The 27,242-nt window shown below is 41.9% G+C and overlaps 1 protein-coding gene across 1 annotated transcript in view; it reads right to left on the reverse strand.

Moving 5' to 3' along the window:
- Positions 1-586: 586 nt before the first annotated feature.
- The window catches only part of TBX15 (T-box 15), a 92,317-nt gene continuing 65,661 nt past the window's right edge, over positions 587-27,242 (reverse strand). The window contains exons 6-8 of the mRNA XM_027653605.1: positions 24,815-24,879; positions 17,309-17,406; positions 587-3,551 (exon numbers count right to left, since the gene is read on the reverse strand). Of these exons, the coding sequence (XP_027509406.1) occupies positions 2,767-3,551; positions 17,309-17,406; positions 24,815-24,879 (948 nt within the window). The 3' untranslated portion in view covers positions 587-2,766. The remainder of the gene's footprint in view (positions 3,552-17,308; positions 17,407-24,814; positions 24,880-27,242) is intronic.

A 27,242-nucleotide genomic window follows, 5' to 3' on the forward strand; every position in this document is an offset into this window, starting at 1 on the left:
TCACCCTGAGGTCAATAAGTTTCATACTGAAAGCAACTTCAATTCATACTGATGCAGTAACATTACCTCAGTTTGCTGAAGAGATTGCTTGATTAGGGACCAGATGCTCAATAACTTGAAGAATCACGCTGCTGAAGAGTGTGAGTGAAAATTTCAAAGCTCTTACCCAAGGATTCCTACTAAAATGCATGGAAACTGGAATACCAGGTCTTCATACTAATATTGAAGATTGTGCCCTACATATGTTTTTTGCTTTTTTCAGCAAATGTTTTCAGTGATATTTTTTGATTAAATTATTTTTTTTGTTTAATCAAGATTAGAAACATGTATTGTGATACAGAGAATGATTTTGATTTTGTTGAGTCTCTTCTTAGCTGAAATACAGACTCACTCACAAAGAACTAAATGGAATAAATAAGAAAGAATAATCTAATCTAAACAGCTAGCAGAAAGAAATACTGGTTCACACAAGATACTATTAACCTGCAGAAATTTTTTCCATAAGATGGAGTTACACCCAAAAGCACAGCAAAGCACAGATCTGAAAGATTCTGAAAATATTTTAGAAAGGGTCTAAAACTATCTGTTTCAAGATTAAACCAATAATTCATTATTAGGGGTAAACAAAAGACAACAAGGTGAGGGACAGAGTGTCTGCCATCCACAGCCCCCCTACACTTTTCAGCAGCATCCATGGCTAGACACAGTAAAAGCCAGAATACAGATGGACAGAGTAGGCACAGAACTGGGAATGGCATTGGTATATTTATCTTTCCTTGTAAAAACAAAAATTAAGAAATGCTTGCAGAACTTATCTTTAAAGGTCTTTCTACCTTCCTGGCACTTTTGCAATTCAGGAAAAGGAAAAAAGTTTATTGACACAGGAAAAGCTGTAAACTTTGCAGCCATAACTTCCAGCCAGTTTTCAGGGGACTTCAGCTTCCCCATGGCTTTCAGTGTTAATGTCTCAATCTCATATTAGAATTATAGTGCAATTGAAAAACTGTCACACCACAAAGTTCCACTTAAAAATGAGAAATATATTATGCTGTTGTTTTTAGGCATTATTGACTATATTGACTGTGAAAAATTACTCTGAAGAGCTTTTTATTAGCCTTCAATAATCAAAATAACATCTCCAGCTGTCTTTAAGACACACCTCCTTTGAAGAAGGCATCCTACAAATTCCAAGCACTCAATTTTTAAAATTCCTTGAGAAGACAGAATTTTTATTTTTATTGTAATATTGCCTGGACTTCACAATTTAGCACCGTGTCTTGACTGTGCAAACACGCATGACAGTATGTAAAAAATGTCTGTCTCTAGAAGACCCCTGAGAAGCCTCACAGACAGAGAAAAACACAGAGGGAACAATTGCAAAGATTTATTTAGCGCATTCTGTGCTTGGCACTTAGAAACAGAGTTCCGTGCGTAGGGCAAATCTTTATACACCTTTTTCTTCATACATATTTTACATACCATTTTTATTGCCCTCTTTTATACTCATAATAATGAATACCCCACTAGGCATATAAATACATTTATCTACAACACCTCACAACAAATCTCAATAATATCTGTATTCTGTTACTTGGTATTTGCATTTTCACACAACTTAAATGCATAGCTTGCACCAAGCTACAATTGTTTTCTTATTATTAAAGGATTTGAAGAGGGGGGAAAAAAAAAGAAAAAGGAAAAAAACCAGAAAAGAAAGATGTCAAAAGGCAATGATCTATTTGGTTAAACAGAGATCATGTGGCAGTTGGGAGGTTGGCAAATACTCAACCTCACTGTTTCTGAAATGCTAATGGTTTTCTATGGCAACTCTTGCATGCAAGGACAGCTGTGCTCCTGTAGAGGGAAACTCTCTTTTTTCATTGCTCTTCCCCATGAGTTCAGCCTGGACAGTTTCCTCCTGTTGGGATGAGTGCTGTGGGACACACGTTCCCCACAAAGGCTGTCATCCATTCGGTTTGGCTGCATTACTTCTGGCCAAGTCAACAGGAGCCGAGCACTCCTCTGTGCACCTTTCCAAAGTTCAGTCCCTGCTAATGTCTGAAGCTCCTTTGTGGGTTAAAACTTTTCTCTCTCTCTTTCTTTCATCTCCATCTGCAGGCTGGGTACTAGTGAGCTCAATCCTCATAAAGAAACTGCTGGGCGGAGCCACGGTGAACATGCAGAAACCTTTCAGGAAGAAGCTCTAGCCTAGCCCAGCTGTGCCATTTCTGTGATACAGTGGAAGAAGGTCCCACAGGCCACTGTTTGCTTCAGAAACGGGCTGAGCCGCTCCAGCAGTGAGGATCTATTTGGAAAGGGGGAGGTCTTTAAAGCCATGGGCAGTGCAGCTTCAGAGGATGAAGCCCTGGGAGACTGCCCTTCTTCAACACCCAGAGGAGACAGCACAGGGGTATGGGTCCCTCCACGCTGAAAGCTCACACCAGCTGAAAGTTAATGCATAGACAGCATATCTGGCTGCTTCTCTCCAGCTTCTTTTAAAGTCATGCCCTTCTCTCTGCAATGTCCAGAAAAAGCACATGGTCCATGGCAGGTCTGGAGGCCCTGGGCTACAACAAGCTGCGATGACTGTCAGTCAAGGCTTTCCACAAGGTTCTTGTGGCACACACCGAGATGGCTTGTGTTCTTATTTATCATTACAATACTAGTTCCACTATAAGTTTGAAGGCAAAAGGGTACTGGGATGGTCTCACCCCTGGAAACGATGAAGATCTGGTTGCCTCCGATGCCAAGGAGAGGCATGGCGTGTTAGACCATGTGCACTGACATCTGTGAGGAGGAGCCCTGAACTGCACCATACTGTCTGTTGTCACAGGTGTTGGCTGTCTGCTGGTTGCTGGAGGGAGGGCTGATCATGTGCATCCCATGATCCATTCCTGTTGAAAGGTATTGCCTCTCTCCAAAGGCCCCACTGGATGGGGAAGAGCAGAGTAAAGTGCTTTGGGAGGTGGTGAGTTTCTCTGGGCTCGCTGCCAGCCTTGGGGAAGCAGGGAAATTGTATCCATAGAGGTTGTAGGGATTGTGCAGGGAGAAGGCGTTGTAGGAGCTCTGTTGCATGTGGCCACCACCAAACATGTGTGAAGACGAGGAGGTGGAGGCAGGGTTGCCTGCTTGCATGACATACTGAAACTGAGAGCTGGGGAAAGATCCCAGCTGGCCACTGTATGCCTCCATCTTGCTGTTGCTGGGGAGGGAGGAAGGAGCTGGCATTCCTGAGATCAAGGATGGAGTCCTCTGAGGCATGAAGGTTTCAGAGGGCTGCGAGGCAGAAGCAGTGCTGCTCTGCAGCCGATTGTAGCCACCATCACTCAGCCCTGGGTAGCTCTGCAATGCAGCCATGTTGCTTCTGGCACATGGGGGATAATCAGATAAGTTGAGGTTGCAAAGCTGACTCTCCCGGCAGCCAACATTGAAAGTGTTGGGGGCCAGATGAAAGGCTGGAGGAGAGCAGGATGGAGAGAGAAGGTGAGAGGAAGCAGATGGTGATGGGGTTCCTGTGCTGGAGGTGGTTGGGGAGGTTCCTGTGCTGCCTCCTGCAAAACAAAACACATGGGAGGATGTTCAGAGCCCGGAATCACATCTGCAATATGAGACAGTCTCATTAGAAAACAGCTTAGTTTAATAAAGGAACAAGGGTGGTAAAATGGCTGCTGGAAAACTCAAGTCTTTCTTGGCATGGGCCCTCACTTTATTAATAGCATCCCTTGGTCTTTCCTCATGCTTTTTTGTGATGACTTTGTTTTTCAACTGAGGATTATTCCCTCTTAAAATGGGAGAGGGAAGCAAGCCTGCCACAGAGCAACTCAGGGCATTGACAAAAGCTGTGAGAAAGCATTGCTCCATCAGTCAAGAGATCTGCCATTTCCAGGCATGTGTGCCTAGTTCTTTTTATCGGGAAAAAAATAGTGTCTTTCTCCTCTCTCCAGGTCTGCAGAAAGACCACTAGTCTGGTCCCACCTCAAACATGCTTTATCATCTGCTCATAGGCTTGTGGCGGGAAGTGGCTGAAAGCATGTTGGACTTCTGCACCGTTCAACATTTTTTTCAGATGGCTCATGGTGCAGTGGGACTGATTTAAGCCATAAGTAACACTAAAATGAAGGGACAGAGTTTCAAGCTGTAGACTGTACCACAGAGCAGATAAAGAGGATCTGTCAGGATTTTCAATCATGTACTTAAACTTTAAAAGGGATTCCATATGTTGTACCACTGGTGTTAACAAAATATTGATATATATCCATGTCTGCAGTATCAACGCATTATGCAATATTTATGCCATGAATGATGGAATTGACTATTTTGCACAGCAGGAATGCTCACATGTTCTGACCTGGGAAAATAATACTGTGTAATACTATCAAGAATGGTAACAAACTAAAAGTAAGTTATATGAAGAAGCTGATGGCACAATTTTGAGCTTGAAAAGAGGTTATTTTTCAGCAACATTCTGAGTAAGAGGAAGCTTCCTTGAGCAACCAGGAAAATAAATGAGTTCTGTGTGTAAAGGAATTCAATTTTCTGATGTGAAACCTTTTATTTTCATTTGAATTATTCTCTTTGTGTGAGATGCCCTTTCTGCATTAGGGCAACTAACAGTCTTGTAAAAGCAGAAAAGAGGTGCTGGTGAAGAGATTGACTGAGGAATAAGCAGAACCAGAGGAACTGGGAAGACAATTGGTGAGGCAGCATTTTTGACAAGCTAGAAGATGACAGATGAGATGCAAAGGGAATGAAAAAGAGTGTGTTAGAGTGAGCAGATGAAATTTAACCAAGGCAGAGATTGCAAATTGAGCATTAAAAATAAGGGACAGCTTTTTCTTGTGTCACCTTGTGGAAAAAAAAGCAGCAGGACTTTATCTGCTGCCAAATAGGGGAGGAACTGAATGCAGTGCTGCTTGATGAAAAGAGAATAGGTGATGCTAATGGTTAAGAAATGCATTAGAAAGACAGGTTCTGTGTCAATATATGAGGTGAGAATCTAAGTGAAGTTATATTTGACTCTTTCTAACACATCTAGGATGAAACAGAATGGGAAGTGAAAATGTACTCTTGAGACATTAATAATATTTATGATTTCTTAATTTCAAAAATTTTCTGAAACCAGACACAATAAAAAGAAGAAAAACAGCCTTGGGCAAGCACAGCTTGGAGTGATTGCTGTTGACCCAGGCAGCATTAACAAAATGCGTGTTTCTGTGTTGCTAAATCAAATCAGTCATTCCCATTACCAGCCATGGGGAGGAATGCTTATTGGTTATTGCTTATTTGTAGGCCCCTGACTCCTTTATTCAAAGCATAAAAGAGAAGCATTGCAATAAATCTCTATTAAAGTTAATGAGAAAATTTGAAGTTTCAAATGGCATCATGTATTTGCTCTTGACAATACTGAAATGTTAAAACTTGCTCTTGTCATTTAGGTCCAGAGTTCTAAAGCTTTTTGTGTGAATTTCTAATTTATTTTAAAGGGTACATTTCAGTGTTTCATTTCAAGTCTCCAACAGACAGTCTTGGGCTAATTTTGTTGTGGTAAGTTAAGTTGGTACCTCCTCCTGCCTTTCTCTCTGTCTCTCTGTTACAGGTTGTCAACAACGCAGCAGGGTCAGCAGAAGGAAATGTCTGCCTCTACACAAGTAGTTTCATTGCAGTCTGTTTTTTGAAAGTAGTTGAAATTGCTGATAAAGTTGAGATTGAACTGAGGTACACAACTACAGACACACATATTTCTGTTAGCCCTACACTTAAAGAGTGCAACCTCCAGCAGGGAGGACAGGTAGACAGCTGAGTTTGCGCATCATCCTTTAGTTATCCAAGCCCAAAATCCAGAGGTCACATAATCACAAAACAAATACAGCACAAAGTGAGATGCATTTAACCCACAGTAACGCCATACTTAACTCTTTACACCACATATTTCATGAACAAACTGCAGATAGTGACTTAGTTGCTGACAGTGTCTGGAGAATAAGTAAAAATGTGTATGTATATATATATGAGTATTCAATGATCTGTTTGAAATAAAATATGTAGAATAAGTTATTAAATGTAATGTCTTCATTTCAGTCTTCCTTTACCCCATAGTTAACCTTCAAAAACTATGTAGGAGAAGAGTGCACACACCAGTTACCCCAAGCATTAGTCTTTATTCATCTGCTAAGGAGCTATGATCGAGTTATACCCATAACTGAGGCTTTTGTAGAATAAGTAGAGGTTGCTAATTAGCAATTGCAAGGGTTGCTTAATGTCTCCAAAACTGAGAATTGCACATTTCAGGTCACTCCCGAAGAGAGATTGAAGTGATTCTGCTTTGAATTATCCCTATTTTCAGGCCAACAGAAAAATCCTGAAGTCACAACACAGCAGTTAGGAAATAAAGAAGTTTTTTTCTTTTTCTCTGTAACTTCAAAATGATGAGGAGGTAAGAGATCCATCGACTGAAGTGAACACCAAACCTGACAACTCTCTTTTAAGAATGCATTGCTATGAATGCCAACCACAAGCACAGGACACACCACACTTATGATGTAACAGAGAATAACACAGAAGCATGAAGTTCCTGATAATTTGCAGAATAATTTTTATATTTTTAAGTGGAATGAGAAGCAATACAGAGCAAGGCCCTTCTCAGCTCATTCTCTTCAGAAGGCAAACAGCTCCACTCTGCTCTGAATGCTATTACTTATCCATCTTTGCTGGCAGCACTAAGTATAGGCCAAATGCAAACTGGATTTTGTGAAGTTCTAACTTGGTCTGTAGTTGTTAAAAAGTCAGCCAAATATCCCTAGAGATGGCAGCAAGCCAGCAAGTATATCCACACCATACTGCAGCCTTCAATACATGGATGTGTATGTCATTTTAATGGAAGTCATGGATACAAAAAAGCTCGTTAAACTGATACGCAACACTATGTTTAGGTCTGGTTTAATTCAACTGAAACCTAATTTAAGCAAGAACAAAATTAATCTCTCAATAATTCTCCTATGTTCTTTTTCTCTACCCACTATTTCCCATGGAATTAGTTGCCAATACCAAAAGCATTTACTAGTAGTGTCACAGTATCTCTCACCTCCACTGTCAGCATGATTCCAAAGTGATTGATTACTACTATGCCCAGATGATAATTTTTTGGCTCTGCAGACATGGGTCCCACATATGCCACATTTGTATAAAATACAAGGTTCAGAACTTCAAAGCCTGCTCCTTTGTATCTGAGCCCTGCACCACATGCCAGATGAAACTGTCTGTCCTCACAGTATTCTGCTGTTATGCCCAGGGCTTAGCTAAGCAAGGCGACATCCTAAAGGAAGCCTACTCTCTGTTTAGGCATACAAATGATAGCTAAGTTGACTTTATCAAAACAACAGAAGCATTTTCAAAGAGGGAGAGTGGAAAATGATCTAGTGTAACAGAAATCAAAATTTGCAAATTGCACTGAGAAGTAAGAAATCATTGGTAAGGAGAGAAGGTGGGAAAAAGAATGAAATCATGATGGAAGACAAGGAGACTCTGTTGAGAAGATGGGATGTAAATGCAAACCTTCTTCCTCAGGCCAGCGTTTCCTCTTGTGACACCATATACAAATGCTGTCTATGTGCCAGTGGCAGATACGTGCCCATGAGGGTTAGGGAAGAAGTTACAACTTTTCATCTGAGTATCAACAAGAACTGCCATTAAAACATTGCCTCAAGTAGCTTGTGACTAGTCTTTCCTTCCTGTTACCTGTGTCCATCTAAGCCTTGGTAACAGTGCTGTCTCCCCATATGTTCCCAATAAACCCTTGCTTTTGCTTTTACCTGGACTGAGCTTGTGTTAAGGACAGTGTGAGGGTGAACTGCAAGCCCATGGTAAACTGCCTCAATTCATTAGTATGATGTGCCTTAAAATGAGAGGCCAGAGTATTCTTGAAGCATTCAGCATGCCAGGGTGTCTGAAAGGCAACAGGGACCTCTTCCACATACGGCAGGTCACGTAGAGAACTTATAACACTGCAGTGTAGATGGAAAATACATCTGCCAGCAGCCAGCACTAGCCAAAGGAGCTTTCTGGCAACTGCAAGATAGTGGGGAGAGCATCAGTGCCAAGGGAGTCTGAAGCAATTGTGCATGGAAAATTTTCTGGGATCTCTTTTACAAATGACACTATACTATTTAGTTGACCCACAACTTATCCCAACCTCCTTTATCTGAAAGGTGCACATAAATCAAGCTTTGGGTTTCACTGCAACATATTTTCCTTGCTAATGTTTCCAGCCATTGGTTGTTACCAGAACCTGCAGCGCCTCCGTACAAACCTCTAGGTCCTCAAAGTCCTTTCTTAGTGCAAAGGAGGAGAGAAAATGCCAGGTGAAGTTGCAGTCAGCACAAGATGTCTGAGCATGAATGCCACGCCCTGTGCAATGGCAGAGTCTCATCCGACAGGCAAGAGCTTCAGAGTAGTTTGGGCAACTTGGTTGCAGCCTGCAGCTCTTAGCATATCTGGTCTCAGACACTACAAACAGGTGTGGCTGTGGGTCCTCAGAGCTTGTGCCTTGACTTTCTAACAAGGATGGAAACAGCAAGATGGTTTGTCTTAAGATTTTATGTTTTGATGAGTCAGGCAATAAAGAGTTATTCTTTGAGAGTGAATGCTTCTTAAACAACTCAGCCCACTTCCACTTACAAGCTAGTTTAGCTGATGGCTGGATCCACACTGCAGGTTCAGCATGGCCAGTCTATGACCTGGAGGCCGTTCGGCTCAGCCCAGCAGGACAGTGTATGGCCCACAGCCTCAGCCAAGTCATCTTCCACCTTCATATGTGAGCAGAACCTAACCCAAAAGCCAGATGGCTGGATTGATAGGTGCATGACCTCTTTTATGCATCTCCTGGAGGAGCTACAACTCTTCTGACACATGCCCAAGATGTTGGCATCTTCATCGTATGATAGGCACGTGTCCAAGCACCTGAGGGTGCAGGAAAAAGAGGCTGTGGCCACCAGTCATTCATCTGGCTCACAGCTATCCTCCTGGCTTAACTTGAGTGAATAAGCCCTCCTGAGAGGCAGTTTACATTCACTTGGGCATAAAGCCATGCTAATGCAATTCTCCAGCTTTCCAAGTGGAGCTGGCCAGGAGCTGGCATGTGTCTGGCCAGCAAGGAGCACAGAGGAGCCTGTCCATGCAGATGTACTGGAAAGTCTGTTTTTTGTGAGGACTCTACAGACTTGTACACATATGTAAAGAGCATTTCTAAAGTACAGGAAAGAGCAACTCTTCACAGTGTTCTGTAGTGTTCTATCCTTGGACACAACAGTAAATAAATGTGATGGTGTGCATGCAGGAAAACAAATTTGAACAAAATGTAAAATCCCATTCCCTTTCTGTGCGCTTGTACATGCATATATGCTAAATATGGCTTATGAAACTTACTCTGTCTTCCAAATTACTTCACCTTTGGTTACAGAACAAAAATTAAATTTGCTAATTCCCTAAAGATAGGAATCTGAGAGAATAATAAGGTAAGGAGGGAGAGTTTGCGCAAATTGCCAGGTGGTCTGACTGATAGCTTATGAGGCAGAGTGTGCCACTGTAACCATATGATCTCATGTCCTTTAATAGCCTTAGCACAAACCTGGATCCATTTCTCCTTCAGGCAGCACACACCTCAGTCCTGCTTGATGCCTCCAGGCATCTAAATGGCACAAAATCAGGTATCACTCCTGCTCTCACCTATCATGACAACTTTTACCTTGCAAGTAAAACTAGTAGTCCAAGGTCTCTCCTCCCATTCCTAGCTTTTCAAAACCCAAGTCTAAAACCTTTAGAAGGACTGGAGGATTCTTCACCACATCCTTCTTGCACCATCATTACTCAAGTTCTCAATTCAGCTCCTTGTAAAACTAAACAGTTTTGATGCCTCTTCCTTCTCACCAAGCAAGGGCAGGACCACCTGGTTTGTGACATGTTGGACTCTTTATTCATTCTTTCCTCATTTCTAGGAATGAAAACTTCCCACTTTCATGGGAATGAGAGCCATTTCTGTCTTTGCAGTGTAGCTGCATTTTTTTCTCTCTAGAGCCCTTAGCCAATTATCAAATTATGAATCCGCTGGTAAAATCTTTAAAAGGCCCAAATGAGACTCAAAATCTACCACATGCCAAGTTGCTGGGTTGTAGAGGAAACATAAAGAGTGTTTTGTAGTTCTTCAGGATACAGCTCACAGGGCACAAAAAAAATGATTACAGCAACAGACTGAAGGGGGAAAGCATATACTGTATGGCACAGAGGTGAGAAATGAAAGGAAATTTTGGTTAACAAATTATAGAGAAGGACTTTTTTTTATAAGTTTCCCTCAAATTACAAGAATCACTGGAATTAATGGGAGATCTAGAACAACTCAGAATAATACTTTACTTCCCTTTAGCTCTTACAGATTTCTGCAACACAAACTGAGCAGTCAGAAAGTTAGAGATAAAACTTGCTTCAGTCACCCTCCAAGACAAAACATTTTCAAGATCTAATGGTAAAAAGCAACCCTTTTGTTCTAATGTGGACAAAAAGTAGAATTCAGAACATCTGATTTCAATTCCCATCAATATCCAGAACACCAAAGGAACTTTCCCGAAAGCACCCCCTTTCCGGGCTGCAGACTGTCTTTAATGCAAGGGTTTCCACTCCTCACATAAACACATGGTACTCCTGGGTCAGATCCACACTGTCTCAGGAGAACATTACCTTCTGTCTTACATGCAAACAGTTGTAACGTGGCACACACAACAGTTCCATGAGCTTTATATCAGCTCCTCCTGTTCCCCTTCTTCAGGTACAGGTCAAATCAACTCAGACTTGGAGGATGATGAGTGATAATCATGCATGGTCCTTCACATTTAAAACCATCAATTGGGCACAAACATTGACAAGGGGGTTATGTAGCAAAAGCTACTCTAAGAGAGGACACAGAATGAAAACAGGATGCGGAAAAGGACTCCCTGTGGTATAAATCCTTCAGAAGATCACAACAGAAGCTTCTGCAGCATTGCAGCTGAGGTTGACTGAAATTGCGATCATTTTTTCTTTACTTCTGTCACAGAAGTAACCTGAATTGCAAACTTCTGCCAATCTTGAGGGAGTCTGCTTTGGGCCAACACTGGCCCTGGAAACTCCTGCACATTAAATGATAAAAAATACAATAAAAAACTATAAAATCCAGAGGCACCAAGGTTCAGAATTTCTGAATTGAGGAAAAATGTCACAGTACTGTGGCAAGCTCAGAGGACATGTCATTTTCTATTCAAAACAAAATAACATGCTACTCTGAGGAAATTTGCAATTCTTTAAAGTAGTATCGCCCACCTCCAATCATTCATGTGAAATCTGGTCATCACTCAGCCAATAACAGAGATTTTCACTTCAGTCATCGGAATTCAAGGTAAACACCTCCTGGAGTAACAAAGCACTTCAGGCTCTTTCAGGTCATCAGGGAGTGGCAGCAGCCACTACTGTCACATCTGGCAGGGTATTTTAATTTTCAGTGTGAAAGATGAGACATTGAAGCACCAAAAATGTCCCTTCTCTAAAGAAAAACGGTTTGCAACTCAACAAAGAAGAAGCTGGAACAGTTAGTTCCCTGTTGCTTTGTTTAAATGAGGCAATCTACAAGCCATTTGAAGTATGTAGCAGAAACCAGTGCTTGATCCCAATAACTCTGGCAACAACTGCTCTGTTTCCAATCTCCTCTTCAAGGTCAAAAGAATCAAGATGATAATTGAGACCAAACCTAGATATCTGACCTCTGCCAATAGCCTAAACTGCTCACAATTGATTTTGAAAGGAAAGCAGCATCCAGATTATCCTGGTGGCAGTGCTGAGAGAACGGATGGCTGCCATTGGGAGGCAAGGGGCCAAGCAGATGAATTTGTAGGTTGTTCAACCTCCTTTGGCATAATGTCTCTTTTAGGAGACACTATTTTTGGGATCTAGGATCTCAGATAAAGCCAAAAGGATCTTAATAGTTATTTACTTCTTTCTGTCTCCAGGCGCCTGTGATGTCTTCAGATGAAGTTCTAGAGGGCTCAGTTTTCCTTCCACTTGACACCAGTACACATTTGTGCTCTCAGGATTTTGTTTGCATATGGCTGCAATCAGGGTAGCTCTCTGAGCACCACCCCCATGAGTGAAGCATATTATACCGAATAAGTAACAAGCTGTACAGACAAACTTTGGCAAGACAGAGGTGATGCCTGTCCAAAAAGTGTAGTGTTTACAGAGAAGGTGGAAAAGCAGTACCACCTAAGCTCAGGGTATCTGTCTGCCATCTGCTGACCTACCATTCCTGACAGACTTAGTGTCTGTCTTGAAACATTGTTCCTACAAGAAAACTTTGTTCCTTTCCAGCAGTAAATGGGACATTTGAATCTCTTCCATACTGAGGACAGGGTGCATATCCTTTTGTGCGTATCCTTGTTGACACAAAACTGCAGGATTAAGATGTTCCTCTCTCAGAAGAAGACAGTAGGACCTGTACTCGATCATCGGTGTGTATGTGCATGCTGCTCTAGGGCTAGCAGTATACCTGCTGCTACCAGAGACAGCAACAGCTGTCTTGCCAGAGAGGAGCACACCCCTCTTTGTCTTCAGTACCCTTTTAGACAATTTTCAAGCTCTTAATGCTAATCTCAAGAACCATTAATGCCAATTTTGCAGACTCTTTGAGAGGTGGACTCTTTACCTCAGGTCTCCAGTCCAAGATCAATGCAGATGCTCAAGCTGATGGAGACGGAGTTGAATCTACTGAATCTACTCTTTGGTGGAGTCTTCAGCAAAGGCACTTATTCAAAGAAAGAGACCCCATTTGAAAGGAAAGTTGCCTTGAAAACTCACCAGTCAAGTCTAAGATGTTTGAGCCCTGCAAATTTGGTATGTATATACCAAAGCAGCAATTTAATGGTGAAGTAAATTTTTATGTGCTGCAAGCCTGCTGATATACCACATCATGTAACTCCCATACTGGTCCTGAAATTCTGCTTAGGAGGAAATTCTTTTTACCAACTGCCAGGGTACCTTTGATTTCGCTTCTTGCATAAGTCATCAGCTTTTGTAGGAAGGATCAGATACTGATCACTATTCTACTATTGTCCCAGTGCCTTTCTAATCTCTATGTCCTGGCAAAACTTACAGTCACTGATAGTGATCTGCTCATCACAATATCCTGTGGGAAACTAGATATCACTGGATATAGAAGCCAGCAATAGCTCTTTTTACTCTTAGAAAGTGACATAATCCAGAGTTACTGAAACTCTTTTCTTCTTCCCCCCTGCCTCTTCTTTTTTTATGTTCCCTTTTATAATCAAGAAACTGAGCCACATATTTTTAATAATGAGAATCTGGATGTGGTTCAATCTAAATTTTGAAAATATATTCCAATTAAAGACTTTAATAGACTCTTGGCTTTCTCTACATCCCATTGACATGTGCATTCAATAATCCCAAGACCCCTTTTTCCCTAGTAGTAAGTAGACTGCAGTGTGGGTGACATCACTCTCCAGAAGGTCAGCCTTCCCTGGGCTTCCATTTTCCGAGCATTTCTTGCAAAGGTTTTGTTCAGGGGGAACTTTCTTTTTCCAAAGTGGCTGCAAACCTGCTCTGACTGTCAAATATGGTGCTTGTTCCTGTGAAGCTGTGATGACTTTTGGATTGCATGCTCCAAAAGAGAGGTTTGTTCTCAAGCCAAAGGGTTTCACTAACAGAAAGAGCATGTTCGTCTCCTTGGTAGGACAATGTGGTCACCAGTCAGGTCACAGACCTGCAGAGACTTACTGATGTGCTTTACTTCAATGGCAACATGTGCAAATAAAGTTCATGGACTGCTACATTCAGCCTGCTACACCAGGCATCTGTGTGACTGGTTGCGATATCAAGCTTACCAGTTTGTGTGGCAGCTGAAACCTATCATTGTGCAGATTAGGGAGTTATTTAATCCCTGTATGAAACAGCTGCATCCAGCACACCGAGTATCGATTTTGGTGTGTCATTGGGCCCCTTGCTCAACATACAGCTTGGGCCAAGCAAATGAGCAAAGCACTAGGATGCATGTTGAATGGCAGAAAGGATAATGTGGAAAATATTACACCTTTATATAGTTGTATCGTGTGGATGCATCTGGAATACTCTGTGCAGACTTTTTTTTAAAGAAACTATTAAGAATCTGGAAAACTTCCCACTAGAAGAGAAATTAAATGACTGGTGCTATTCACTTTGAGAGGCACAGAAGAGGGACATAAAAACATAAAACAATTAAATGTATAAAGAAGGTGGATGAGAGAGAACTTCTCCTTCTCTCTTAACATCCCACAAAAAGGGATGGACATTAGGTTGGAATAGAAAAATCAGAGCCACTTGAATGAAGCATGTTCCACACAGTTGTTTCATAAAAACATGAAAATTACAGTAACAAGAGTATCAGGGGTGGGTAACACAAAGCTAACATCTCTACAAGATAGTAGAGGCCATAAAAATTTGGTACATAAGCTAAGAATCTGTAGCAATTCATAGGACAGAACTTTATGCTGCCAACATCCCAAGCTCTTGCCCCAGAAAACATAATTTTTTCTACTACTGTAAGAGGGACTCGTCTCTAGAAAATCAAAGCTGAATTCTGCAGTTCTTACAGCAGAATTGGTCCAGCAACTTCCCTAGATTTCATGTAACTGGAACCTATTGCTTTTTTCCTGTCTGCCAACTATTCTCTCCCTCCTCACAGGCTGGATAACCATAACTTCCTCCTCATCAAGCAGCCACTTTTGCTGCTCTCACCCTGTCTCTCTGAAGTAAATACGCATTCCTTTATAGCTGCAGTGGACACATCTAGTCCCAAAACCCTCCTTAAGCCTCCTGTGCAATCTCTCAACTAACAGTGCAAGGGGTAAAAGGAAGGCTTGCAATTCTTCAAATGTTTATTCAGAAATGTCACATGTTCACTCAGTTTTGGAGACAACAATGTGATTTAGAATTAAAGTATCTGTTTATTAAAATAATACCCTGAAAACTTCTAATTCATAAATATACAAGGGTGTGAGATAACAGCATGCAGCTCAGAGCACTGAAGCTTCAGGCAGGAGAGAGAAGGAAAGTCCAAGGCAAGCTATTTACATGTGAAGACTGGCTCAGGTTGGAAGGATCCAAGGTACAAGAGCTTATTGGTGATGTCAGCTGTTAAACACCAGTGATTTACTCACCTGTCACCCAGTTTATGTGCTTGAAAGCAAGGAGATGAAGAGGTATGAGCATGGTATATCCTGGCTGTCTTACGTTCGGAGAGAAGAATCACATGTGGCTTAAAGCCATCCCAGCATTTCTTGATCTTTCTGCCAGCAATTCCAAGGCCTCCAGACCAGACCATTTGTGCTGGCCTTTGGGGGATGTCCCAGCAACCAGAAATTAAAATAGAGTGTGTTTGTACCTTGGCTTTGCATCTATTTTTGAGATCAGGGGACAGCTTGTTACAGCAACTACTGAGAGGTGAGCACTATGATGGTTGGAATATTTCTGATTCATTATCTTGAGCTCATTTGATATGGCCAAATGCAGAGCTCAAAGCACTTTTTTGTAAAGAGTTATTAAGTTTTTGAGATTGACCTGTGAACACAACTTTAGTTACAGGATACCCTAAGCCTAGAGGTCTGTGGTGCAGTGGTGGTGGTCTGCACAGAGCCAGCTGGTCACAGGGTACTGGCTTGCTTCCTGGTTTTTCAGCTGCCAAACTATATTATAGCAAGCTAAAAATACATTAAATATTTTCCTTTCCTAGTATTACCTTACCACGTAAGCAATTGCTGGACTTGCCACTAGGATGTTATCTGATAACCAAGGGGAGGGGAGGGGTCGAGCCCAAATTGGGAGTGAGACATTGGAGAGAGTCTGCTTCAGTGGCTGTGACCAGGAGGAGAAGCTGTTATGTTTCTATTTAGGTGAGTGATGAAGAGATTCCTGAGTGCCTTCTTTAACCCATCTCTGACCACATCTCCCACTACAAGTGCTCCTCAACACAAGCCCCTGAGCTTGTGCAAAATCTCTCCTGCCCCATGTTGTGCCATTTAAGTTGAATGGCCATGTAAAGACCATGTAAAGACATAGGGAGTCTCACACAGCTGACTGGAGTGTGCTCTATCCTTCTCTGATGCTATGCCATCAGAAACATGATTCAGCAGGTGACCTAGGCTCTGGGGTGTCGCACGTGGAACTGAGGTAGGGGACAGTCAGCAAGAAGACAATCCTGCACTGTATACTCTTCTGATTCTGCCCTGGTGATGGGCAGCCCCAACAGCCATCATGGCTTACCTGCCTCTGGAGGAGACCATATCATCCTTAGATGGATTCAAGGTCTGGAGGGAATTTTTGGGGGTGATGTCAAGCTAAAGTGTGAGAGGCTGGAAAATCTGCTGCACATGGCAGGCATTTGGTTTTGATTGTTTAACCTCACTGGTGTCACATTTAAACACCATTTTGAATTGTTTCTTTTCTTGCATGTATGTTGGAATGAAAAAGTATGAGGCTGCCTTGATACCTCCATTCTCAATGATCACTGTGTTTTTAACTAGACATAGCGGCAATAAAGTGAATGGGAAAGGTCTATCCCTGCAAAAAGCAAAATAGCAACACAGTCTGAAACTAGAGATGAAAGCCCTACTTAACAAGTGAGAGATGTAAAGGGCAGAAGCTATGAAAAGACACTGCATGAGCAAGTGGATAACACCTGGCTTATCCAATAATTCTTCCCAGATTCTTACTAACAGAAAGTCTCTCCAGCAAGGCCACCGAGTTCTGAAATCAAGGTACCATGATCCTGAAGGGAGGCACATTCTTGGTCTCCTAAAACTTCCACAGGACACAATCCCATTTCCCTTGTGTTTCCACACAAATAGCAAATGTTAACTGTAAATGGAGAACAACGTGTCTGACATGCTTGAGCATTTCCTCAGTCTCTCTGTGCCCTCTTCACACTTAACTCATGTTGTGTTGTTAGGGTGCTTCATTTAACCCTACACTCCTTCGTGCTCCTCCTTCTAGCTCTTAGGACTCTAGTTCCAGCACTTGGAAGACAAGGGAGATCAAGTGGTTCCTTTCCACCTCATAAGGCATGGCCTGTCCACCATTTCCATCTACCCTCTCTGCTCTGTGTCCTTTCATTACAGTCAAGAGCTTAATGATGTATGTGACATCCCCATTCCAGTCGCTGGACACACGGCAAAGTGTGTTGCTGCTCTTATGCCCTCTTCTCCTGCTCTTTCTACAGCTCTTTGCATTCCTTTTGTATGCTCACCTTGCTGCTTCTGCATGGTGGTGAAGTCTTCAAAGGTGAGAGTGCGCACAGGGGGCCTCCAGAAGGCATAGGTCTCCATAATGGCCTCCAGGCCCGTCCTATGCAAAGAAAATAAAACAAGGAGAGAATAAGGATGTCAGTCAGCTGGGAGCATAGGCACTGCGGAAAGAAGGCTCCAACTTTTTTTGACAGGCTGCCAGCGGCTACCAAAAAGTCACCTTGGCATCTGTGAATTCCTCAAGTCTTCCCGCACAAGTGCTGGGGACCAGAGTAAAATAAAATTTCCCCAACCCAGGATTTCAAAAGCATCAAACAGTCTCTCAATGCCTTTATCCTTTCTAAAAAGAATCTCAAGCCTCATGTCTGCTTTGCAGGAGACACATGCCTGTCAGCTCCTCAAGGCATACTTTATCGTTGACTGGGCCTCCATACTTGGTGGATGTAAGCTGTCATGTAAACAAAGGAGGTCTGGGATTCAGCCTACAGAACCAGAGATTTTGTGAACTGCCTTTCCCTGCCACTTCCTACTTCTGGACACTGTTCTGAAGTGCTATGGGAAGCCATCATAAAGGGAATCTTCTTGGGTTTGGACTTTGACTAGAAATGCATAAGATGCTCTTTAAAAATGATCAGTGACATCTCTGCTTTGGGTCCTTAACTCACCACAAAGACATAACAAAAAGAAAACACCAAAAAATTTGGTGAGAACTTTTCTTCTTGAAGGGTGGGTTCTCAGATTTATTCTTATTTTCACCAAAAAATGCTAGCTCTGCTGGAAGTCTCTTAGCTCCACAGCCTCAGTGAGGACACGGGCTTATAATCAGGAAAAGACTCTATGTTCCTTACAAGATAAACCCCTGGAGTTTCTTCCCAGGAAAGGCTCTTCTTTGTGGAAGCTGCACACTGTTCTGTTCCCCATTCCTCACTTTCCCCTGCCTCTTTTCCAGCAGTAGGTTTTAGCCCTTGCACTGACTGTACACTACTAGAGATTCTTCGTCAAATGCAAGAACATATCCCCTTTCAATGCAAAAGGCACTAACATCCCCAGAGCCTCTCATCAGATGTTGAGCTGACACTGGAGCTGCCTTTTGCTTCTGAAAATGTCTTTCTGCACGTGCCTTCACTCACTCGGTTAACTTTCCAAAGTCTCCCCGGAAGCTTGGATGCTTTAAATACATTGGAGTTGGCAAACTAAACTCTGTATTTTAAGAGGAGGTTTAGAAGAGAGGTTGTTGCATGGTGTTTATTAGCTGCTAAGCTGTTAGAAGTAGAAACAGAAGACATATCTGCATAGCAGTCTCACACTAGTGCTGAGCACATTACAACAAAACTATTTGGTTAATACAGTGGCCTCTGCCAGCTCATAGAGCTCAGAGACAACAAGGCAGTGCAGAATTTGAACCCACCTGCTAAGCTGGGCTCTGTGTGCAAAAGCTACCCTTCAGCTACCGATATTATGGCCAGGATTTCCTCTGCTCCCTGTGTGTGAAAGTCACACATTTTCAGACTCCATCTGCTTCTCAACTCTCACAGCTGGGAAGAGAACAGCACCTTTTTTGCAGCCTCATGAAATGCTCCCTGGCCCAAACATGAAGGAAGGACTTTCTGGTACCATATATCCAGGGGCAAAAAATGTCCTGAGCGACTTGCAATGCAATTAGACCTGCTCTTGAAAGGACCTGCCTTGGTGATTAAAACCATGTAATATATCCAAAAATGCAGACTGAAAGTTCCAGCTCCGCTAATTCAGCTGCCCTGCGTCTTCCACAGGATCATGTGAGGAAGCAAGGAGGCCAGCTCACTAAAACCAGTGGACACACAGTCTGGCTCAGTCATTAGATCTCCAGCATCAGACTTCCAGCTCTGCTCTCATAACTCCCTTCCAGTAAAATCCAGTAAAATGGGAGGTGGCTCAGGGAGACAGTAAAAGCAGGTTAATGCTATTACCACTGCCTCTCCCTGGAGACTACATCATTATCTGCTCAGCAATTGACTTATTATTCTAAGTTTCTAGCTCTGCATCTACCCCCTTCCGCTGTATCAATACAGTTCTCACAGGTACCATATAACTTGAAAAGGAAAAAATAGAACAGTCAGGAGATAATAAAAGGAAGAAATGAAACAGTAAATCGGGAATAATACACTGCTTTCAAGGTTTAGACTCCACTGTGTCTGTGACCTGATAGAGGGTAATTGGCAGCACTGAGAGTACCAGCTTGTATTCCTGCCTGTATGTCAGGGAAAGGAAAGATGCCACCAGAGACCCACCTCCTCCTGCTCCAGGAGAGCAGTTCTACAACAGCGCCTTTGCTGTGGACACAGCTCCTCTCACCCTTCCCTTTCCACACTGCAACTGCTGGAAACAACACTATGGCTTTGCTGGACTCACAGATTGCCCTGAAATGCTGAAGGCAGCGTGGCAGAAGCAGGTACCTGAAGAATGGACGCCAAACTCCACAGCTGGTTCTTCCTGCCACTAATGTGAGACCTTTCCTCCTCCAGAACACATGTGGAACATGCATTACAAAACATCCTCTCTGAGTATGTGGATGGCAGAGCTCAAAGTTATGTACAGTTCTCCTATGCATAAATTTAAGTCCCTATATACTAGAAAAATCTTTTTTTCCCATTGGTGTATGGTTTGTTTGGGGTTTTTTTCTTTGGTTTATGTTTTTGGGGGCCTCTTTCACTTTGTGTAGAAAAAAATATTGTGGGTGTTTTTGAAATAGTATCTAAGAAGAACACATCCTTACTGAATTTTCACATCCTTCCATGCATAAGACAAGATCCATGAGACAGCAGCTTCATGTGCTAACCTGCTAGGCACCTACCACCCCATGTATGGAGTCTTGCAAAAGAAGAACATGCAGCCATGCTAAAAAACAGTTTTTGATGAGAAGGCACACCACCTTTGTGTGATTCATTTTACAACCCTAGCCCCAGCCTTTCTTCTGTCTGTGATGTATTCCTATTTTTGAAAGAAAATGTTGAGGTGGTGAGGTGGGAATCAAGAAATTTAATCCCTGTCAACTCTAATAACTGTGTCTTATGTAGCAATTTATGACATTGGTGTGCTCTCCTAGTCAGCAGAAATACTGGAGTGCTATTATGCGTGTGTGTTCCACCCCCTAACAAGGAAAAGAAACCCGCCCTGGCCAATGAAGAGACCTCTTGGGACAGTAATAAATGCTGACAAAAAAATAATTGTTTGCAGCATTCCTGAAACCTCAGTAATACGGGGGGAACTTTGGTGAGGACTGCTGGTACCAAGTGTGCTGAACATAATCCATGTGGCATTTATTTTCTCTTCCAAAGAACCGCACTGAAAAATTAACTTCAAACTATCTATCAGTCCATAAACCCTCCCCTCTCACACCATCTTTATGAAGGAAGTAAAAAGCAAAAGTATCAGAAGAGGACTCACTGCCAGCTTTTTTTTTTTTTTTAATAAGGTCAGTCCTTTAAAAGGTATCCAAAATTTACTCTCTCTTTTTCATTCATTCTTTTATTTTTAGTGCTATAAAGTTTTAATAATAGGCAATAAATGAAACAGTTCCATTGTTTGAAAAATGAAAGGAGCTATCTGTGCACCTCCATAATCCATCCCATATGGCCGATCTTGCCATTCCCACTGCATGCAGGATTCAGGTCATCATTTCATTGTTCACTGGGGAAGCCAAACTATTGGCTCCAAGTGCCCTCCTGGCTTTCTTATCCTAGACAAAACTCAAAGAGCATTTCCAGCAGAAGCAACTTGTATTCACTTCAGCTGCCCACATCTGAAAGTCAAGTGCTGTTATTTGCCTTCAGCCTAGGGTTTTTTATCTTCCATCACCCTGCTGAGTTTCCTGACTGTTGTCCCTTCTGGCTTCCTCCTGGATAAGGAGATCCTGCAAGCATCTCACTGTCAAATCAACTTTGCTTGGTCTCCAAAAATAGGCTCTGTGGCATTAAACCTGCACCCTTGCTACCCAAACATTTGGCTAGCTGAGCTCTATATCTCAGAAACTCTAGTTTCTCAGTCCCTTGAAGTTCAGGAAAGAAACCAAGTAATAACCTGACTTGTACCTCCATTATATAGGTATTCTTTCACCACCAGGAGCTTCTCTTGTTGCATTTTTACAGATGCTTCATGTGCCTTTCCAAAAAGTGAAGAGGGACCAAAAATCAGGTAGAGGGAATCTCTAAGAAGTAGGAACCAAGACTCAGACTTCAAACACAGGCTAAATTCCTAAACCAACAAGGCAAATGGCTAGATGGCTGAACACCATTACTTAACACGGTTTGAGTGCTCAAAGACTGCAAAACATCATCTAGCTGTTGAGCTGTTTCTATCCTTCCCTCTGAAACCCATCACTGCTCCTTCCCCCAGCTTAAAGACTGAGGCAGTGAGCTATGAATGGAGACACTCATGCAAATAACTGAAAGAGATCTAAGAAAGAATCTGGGAAAAGATTGCTGCTCCATATGGATACAAGCATTTACATCATGATGGGGTGTCCCCAGAGCAACATGGTTTTAGCAATCTCTTGTAGTAATGAAGTGAGACCACAGTCATAAGGCAACGTAGGGGAAGGCTGTGAGCTGATAGAAGCAAAAGATTTAAAAGGGAAACTATTTTAAAAAAAAACCAGTTAACTCCACAATTTCTGCAGCAGGAAACAACAGTGAAACAATAAAAGAATAAATAACTGGAGGGGAAAATATCTACCACCATTTAATGGAAGAATCTCCACACAAAGCAGAAAGGTAATGTCCTAGGGAAGAAGTGGCCTGAGAGTTCCTTTTTTACCAATATGCTCTGCTTTTCCCAGGGGGATTCTTTCCCCCATCATTTGCTGGCAAACTCTAACCATGGCTCTGATTCAGTATCCCTATGTCACTGGGATATGATGTCCTGGAGCTGACTCAGAATTCTGTGTCTCCTGCTGCTGCCACACCTTTTTTTTTTTTCCTTAAGATCTTCTAAAAACCTCTAAAAACCTTAAAACCTCTTGGGCATATACTATTCAATTGCCTGCTTCACAAATGGCCCCTTCTTCAAATTAACCTGTTTCTTTTTCAAAGAAGGCCTACATTTTCAGTGGGACATTCTCCAGCCACAGTCTGATGCACTGCAGTTGAACGAAGTTGTGGGAAGGATATGCGAATGATGTTTGAGGGTGTGGGAATTTGCAGAGCATCATGGCTGCTAATCCAGCTGACCAGTAATCCTGATGAAATGACAAATTCACAAGGGGAAGAGCCATCTAGCATAGTTAGGAGAAGTCCCATTTGGAGAGTCCTCTCCCCACACGGCTTAGACCTGAATGTTTTTCTCCCTCCTATGTGTCCTCTTGAAAGGGAGCAGCTGAGCATTAATGTCCTCCATAGCTGACAACAGCAGTGCAACCTTAGCCAGACCACTGCTTGTGAGGCAGGCGCCTGACTGCTATATATGCTTGCAAATACCTTTGCCTGTTTTTTTCTTCCTAAAGCCTCAGGCTGCTCTCTTTGATGTGTAATACCTTAAAGATTTTAATTCCTCTTTACATCAGCAGAAAGCCTTACTGAGCCCTCCCCACAGCTGCAGCCGTGTAGCAATTTCCTGCCCTTTCTTAAATCAATGAGCTACAAAAATCAGTAATTCCCAACTTTTTCAGGAAACTGTCCAAATTCACTGAGCTAGGACCTTATTAATGCCTTCCATGTTAATATAGCCCACCATGTACCTGGAACTGCATCAATCCTCTTCCTAACCCAGCCCCCAGTGCAGCTGTATCTCTGAACACAGATCTTGTACCTGGGGCACATCCTGCTTCCCACACACAGGAGAGGAGAGCAGAGTAAAAGTCACATATGCCTCAAGGAGAACTGATGCTCCCAGTGAGGATTAAATGAGAGCGGTAACATCTTTTTGCATAGCTTCTGTAAGATGAGAACAGAGGAGCTGAGCTAGGAAATCTCTAGGTCTGTTAGGTGTCTGTGACCATAGAGTGTGTAGCATTACAATGTGTGGTGGAAAACACAGGGACTGAACACTCTCCTTAGCAAACTATAAGGACGTAGTGGTCCTGGGGAACACACACAACAGGAGCATGCAAGTAAAAACTGAATTACAGTGCCCAAGGGAACAGCAAAGGAGGGTTATGCACATGACTTTCACTCTGGCTTGCAGAATCTTGCTTTACAACCCTAGGCTTCTTGTAATGTACTCATGTATGTCTAATTCTATAATAAAATTAATGTTTAAAGCCTTTGTCACACTGATTGAAAGGATACCCACGTCATTTAGATCTGAAATACTCAGATAGGCTGCAAATTCTTCAGGATTCATGATTGGTAGAAAAAGTTGAAATTTTGTTTTGATTTTCTTTTTCTTTTTTGATAACTCTGTAATGTCTTTTACTATCACAATAGGGGTTTTTGATTAAAGTTCCTGTTTAACTATTACCTGTTAAAATACTTTTTTTTCTAAATAACGCTCAAGGTGTTTTATTTAATCTTTTCATAAAAATCCTGGCAAAAATCAAGCGACACAGTCAAAGTGAAATAATCTGACAACACTGGAGAAAAACAGGAATTGTTTGAAATGAGAATCTTTTTGTACTTTTATCCTGAGAACCTATCACAAAGTCATTTTTTCTTCCAACGTAAAGCAAGCATTTGCACTCTAAGTTTTGGCATTTCCTGTGAAAATTAAAATTAAAAAATGCCCTTCAGCCAGCTCTACATATAATAAAGAATAAGCTATTATTTTGCACAGTGTTAGACTGTGACCTATTTGTCTGTTTTACAGTCTGCAATCCCTCATTTTTCTGTGTTCATTTTAATAACAAAAAAAAAAATTAGGAAACTACAGTATCTCTACAAGTTCAATGATTTTACCTAATTCTTTAGATGTCATGGTACCACATCAGCGATACATGAACAGTTTACTAACAACTTATCAGAATGTTAAAGAATGTTTTAAAACATGAAAATCATAGAAATGAGCATATATAAATTAATTATCCAGGACATAAAAAAAAGGAAAAAACCCACCAGCAAAACATATATGCAAAATAACAGAAGGGACACTAAGGTAGAAGCAAAGAGAGAACCAAACATACAGCAGCAAAAAAATACAATCACAGAGAAAAATGTTATCGAGCAGGAAAGTGATAAGCTGTCTTTACAGATATGTTGTCTAAGGATATCTAAACCCCTTTGTCAGGGTTTAGGACTGCAGAATCCAAACAGAGGTAGGAGCAGCACTGGAGGAGACTTCTGAAAAGAAATGGGATCAATCTAGCTGTCTAACCTGGGAAGTATTTCCCAAAGAAGCCACCATTACACATTAAATCTGTTTAGGCGAAATAAAACAGTCCTTCTAATTCCTCTAAGAACTAGTCTACAGAAAATTTCTCCTGTAAAACGTAATTATGATCACAAGATGCCTTCCTCAACCTTAGACACATGCCCTGTGCACTCATCAGGGAAAGCAGGGAAGAGATCAGTGAGGAAACACAAACAAGTTCCTGTTACCTGTTTCTCCCAGAATCTCTGAAACCTTTAGCAAAGGGGTTTCTGTCAATTTTTAATCTGGTGATCTAAAAGGAAGAAAAAGAGAATTAGTTGATGTCTTCAAATTTTTCTCTTTAAACAAATGAAAATTACGGATGATTATCACTCTCACCCAAGCCACCTGTACAGTGATTTTCCATACTTATTTCCCCAGACTTCAGTTAAAGTTGCCCTTCCATTATCCATGAATACACTATCTGCTTACAAGATAATGGCACCAGAGACAGAAACCATGGCAGTATTAGGAATGGCACCAGAGACAGAAACCATGGCACAGCACTGGGGCTGAGAAGTTGTTCCTGAAGGAGAAGCGCACCTCGGACCAGGACGCAAAGCCCCAGAAGCTCTAATTTGTCAATGTCCACGTGGTTTGGGAACAGGCATACTGCTCATGTTTGGCTGGTATCTGAGTTATCCCAGCCTCAACACTCTAGATATCCAGCAGCTGGATGCACTCATGAACCTTCAAACAATGCCAAGGAGGAAAGGCCTAGCAAAGCACAGGCTACAGCCCCCAAAGATGGCAGCTGGCCACCCGGCCACACGTACAGGTTGCTGCTGTCCTGGTCAGCATCTAGGTGGCTCCTCAAGAGTTTTTCGGTCTGGAAATATTTTTTTCTTTTTCTTTTTTTTTTGCTCCTTTAAATAAAGGAAGGGGCAGCCAGATTAACTACTTTGGGGGAGATCTTCCTTCATGTTTTATTTTTAAGCACAAATTCCATATTGGTAAATATGAAAAATAGCATGAGGATTTTGACCTTGCAGTCTGTGGTATTCTACTCACTGTTGGCTATTCCACAACCTGGTGTAGCACAAGAGCTTTTCTCTGCCCGCCTCACCTTGTCCTAGAGATTCTATCTCTGTAGTGAAAGCAGAGTGAGATCTCCAGACCCTATCAAATTTGAGGTGTTTTTGCTGAAACTGCTCAGAAGGGACTAGTTTAATACAGTCTGATCTGAAGTGGATTTGCAGGTGTTTTGCTTCTGTTAGAACCAAGCCTTTGCTCTGAATATGAACCTCAGATCTGGAATGCAGCTCCTATTTTTGCAGAAGCTTAATTTGTGAACTTAATTTCCGCTAGCCTGACTTTGCAGCTGTCCTGGGACTTGTGTGTACAGACACAGATATGTTCTGTAGAGGATGGAATTACAGCAGAGGGAATCCCTGTGGTGGATTTGCTAACATTTTACAATTGTTTCCAGAGACACTTCTCCCAGTAAGACAAAGTTTTACAGCCACTGGAGGGCATGCCGGCAGATTCAGGGGGTTTAAATTTGGGTTTAATGAAAAGGTTTCTCCAGCCCACTAGAATCTCCTTACTGGTATTATAAAAATGTGATTGTGTCCCCCAAATTTTTCTGGACAAAATCCCCAAATGCTTGGAATTCAGAGAGACAGAAACTTTAGTGCTTATTTAGAGTGAGGCAGCTTATGGTATCAGTCCGTGACAGGGATCCCTCCCTTAGCACCTCCCTTACCTGTGTAATTATGTCTTATAGGTCTGGTCATGAAGGAAAAATGACAGGCTTATTTTCTCTCATTTCTTCTCCTTCTCTATCCTCTTTTCATGTCTGGTTACAGCTAAAGTTTTTGGAGTATATGCATTTGGCTGAGAGGGGTAGGAAATTTCCCGCACTGCAATTACAGAAAACCCACCATCGTGTTCCAATATTTTTGATCCATTTCAGGTCCTTATTTAAGTCGGTTTGAGGGGACCAGACTGAGAAAAAAGTTAGCAATAATGGGAAGAAAAAGAAGCAGTTGTGGGAGCATTGTCAGCATGTATGTTGCAAAAAACTCCCAACTCTGACATGTGAACTCCCAAAAAACTCCCAACTCTGACATGTGAATTGTTACAATTCACAATTGTTAGAAATTGTTTAAATATTACAATCTGCCTTAAGCTAATTTAATATGTGTCTGTCCCTCAGTCCAAAAATACTGAATATAATGACATCCACTGAGTTCATGAAGTCATTCTCCACAAGCACAGTTGTTGCCATGGAAAAAATACTAACTTCATAATTTTTTTTCACCAGCTTTTTTCCATTCAAGACTCCTCTGCAATTCATGGCAGAAAACTGTATAATCTATTGCCCTAACAGGTTTGTTAGTATATTATTTTTATTCCAAGTGAGTTTGTACCCTCATTCTAGTTTTACAACAGTAACTTGCACTCTCTAAGTGGACACACTATTAATGCAGCAAAAATCTTCAATAACTGACATTCTGTTTCACATGGTTGGGGAAAAAAATTACCTTATGTATCCCTTTTAATGCCATCACAACCCATACCTCAGTGAGGAGGAGAATGGCAGGAAAGGGAAATGGGATGTTCCTCTCACCTGAGAATAAAACAGGGAGTATGTGTAGGCAAACAAGAGAAGGC

This window comes from Corapipo altera, unplaced genomic scaffold (assembly GCF_003945725.1).
Source record: "Corapipo altera isolate COAL_440 unplaced genomic scaffold, ASM394572v1 61, whole genome shotgun sequence".
Lineage (NCBI taxonomy): Eukaryota > Metazoa > Chordata > Aves > Passeriformes > Pipridae > Corapipo > Corapipo altera.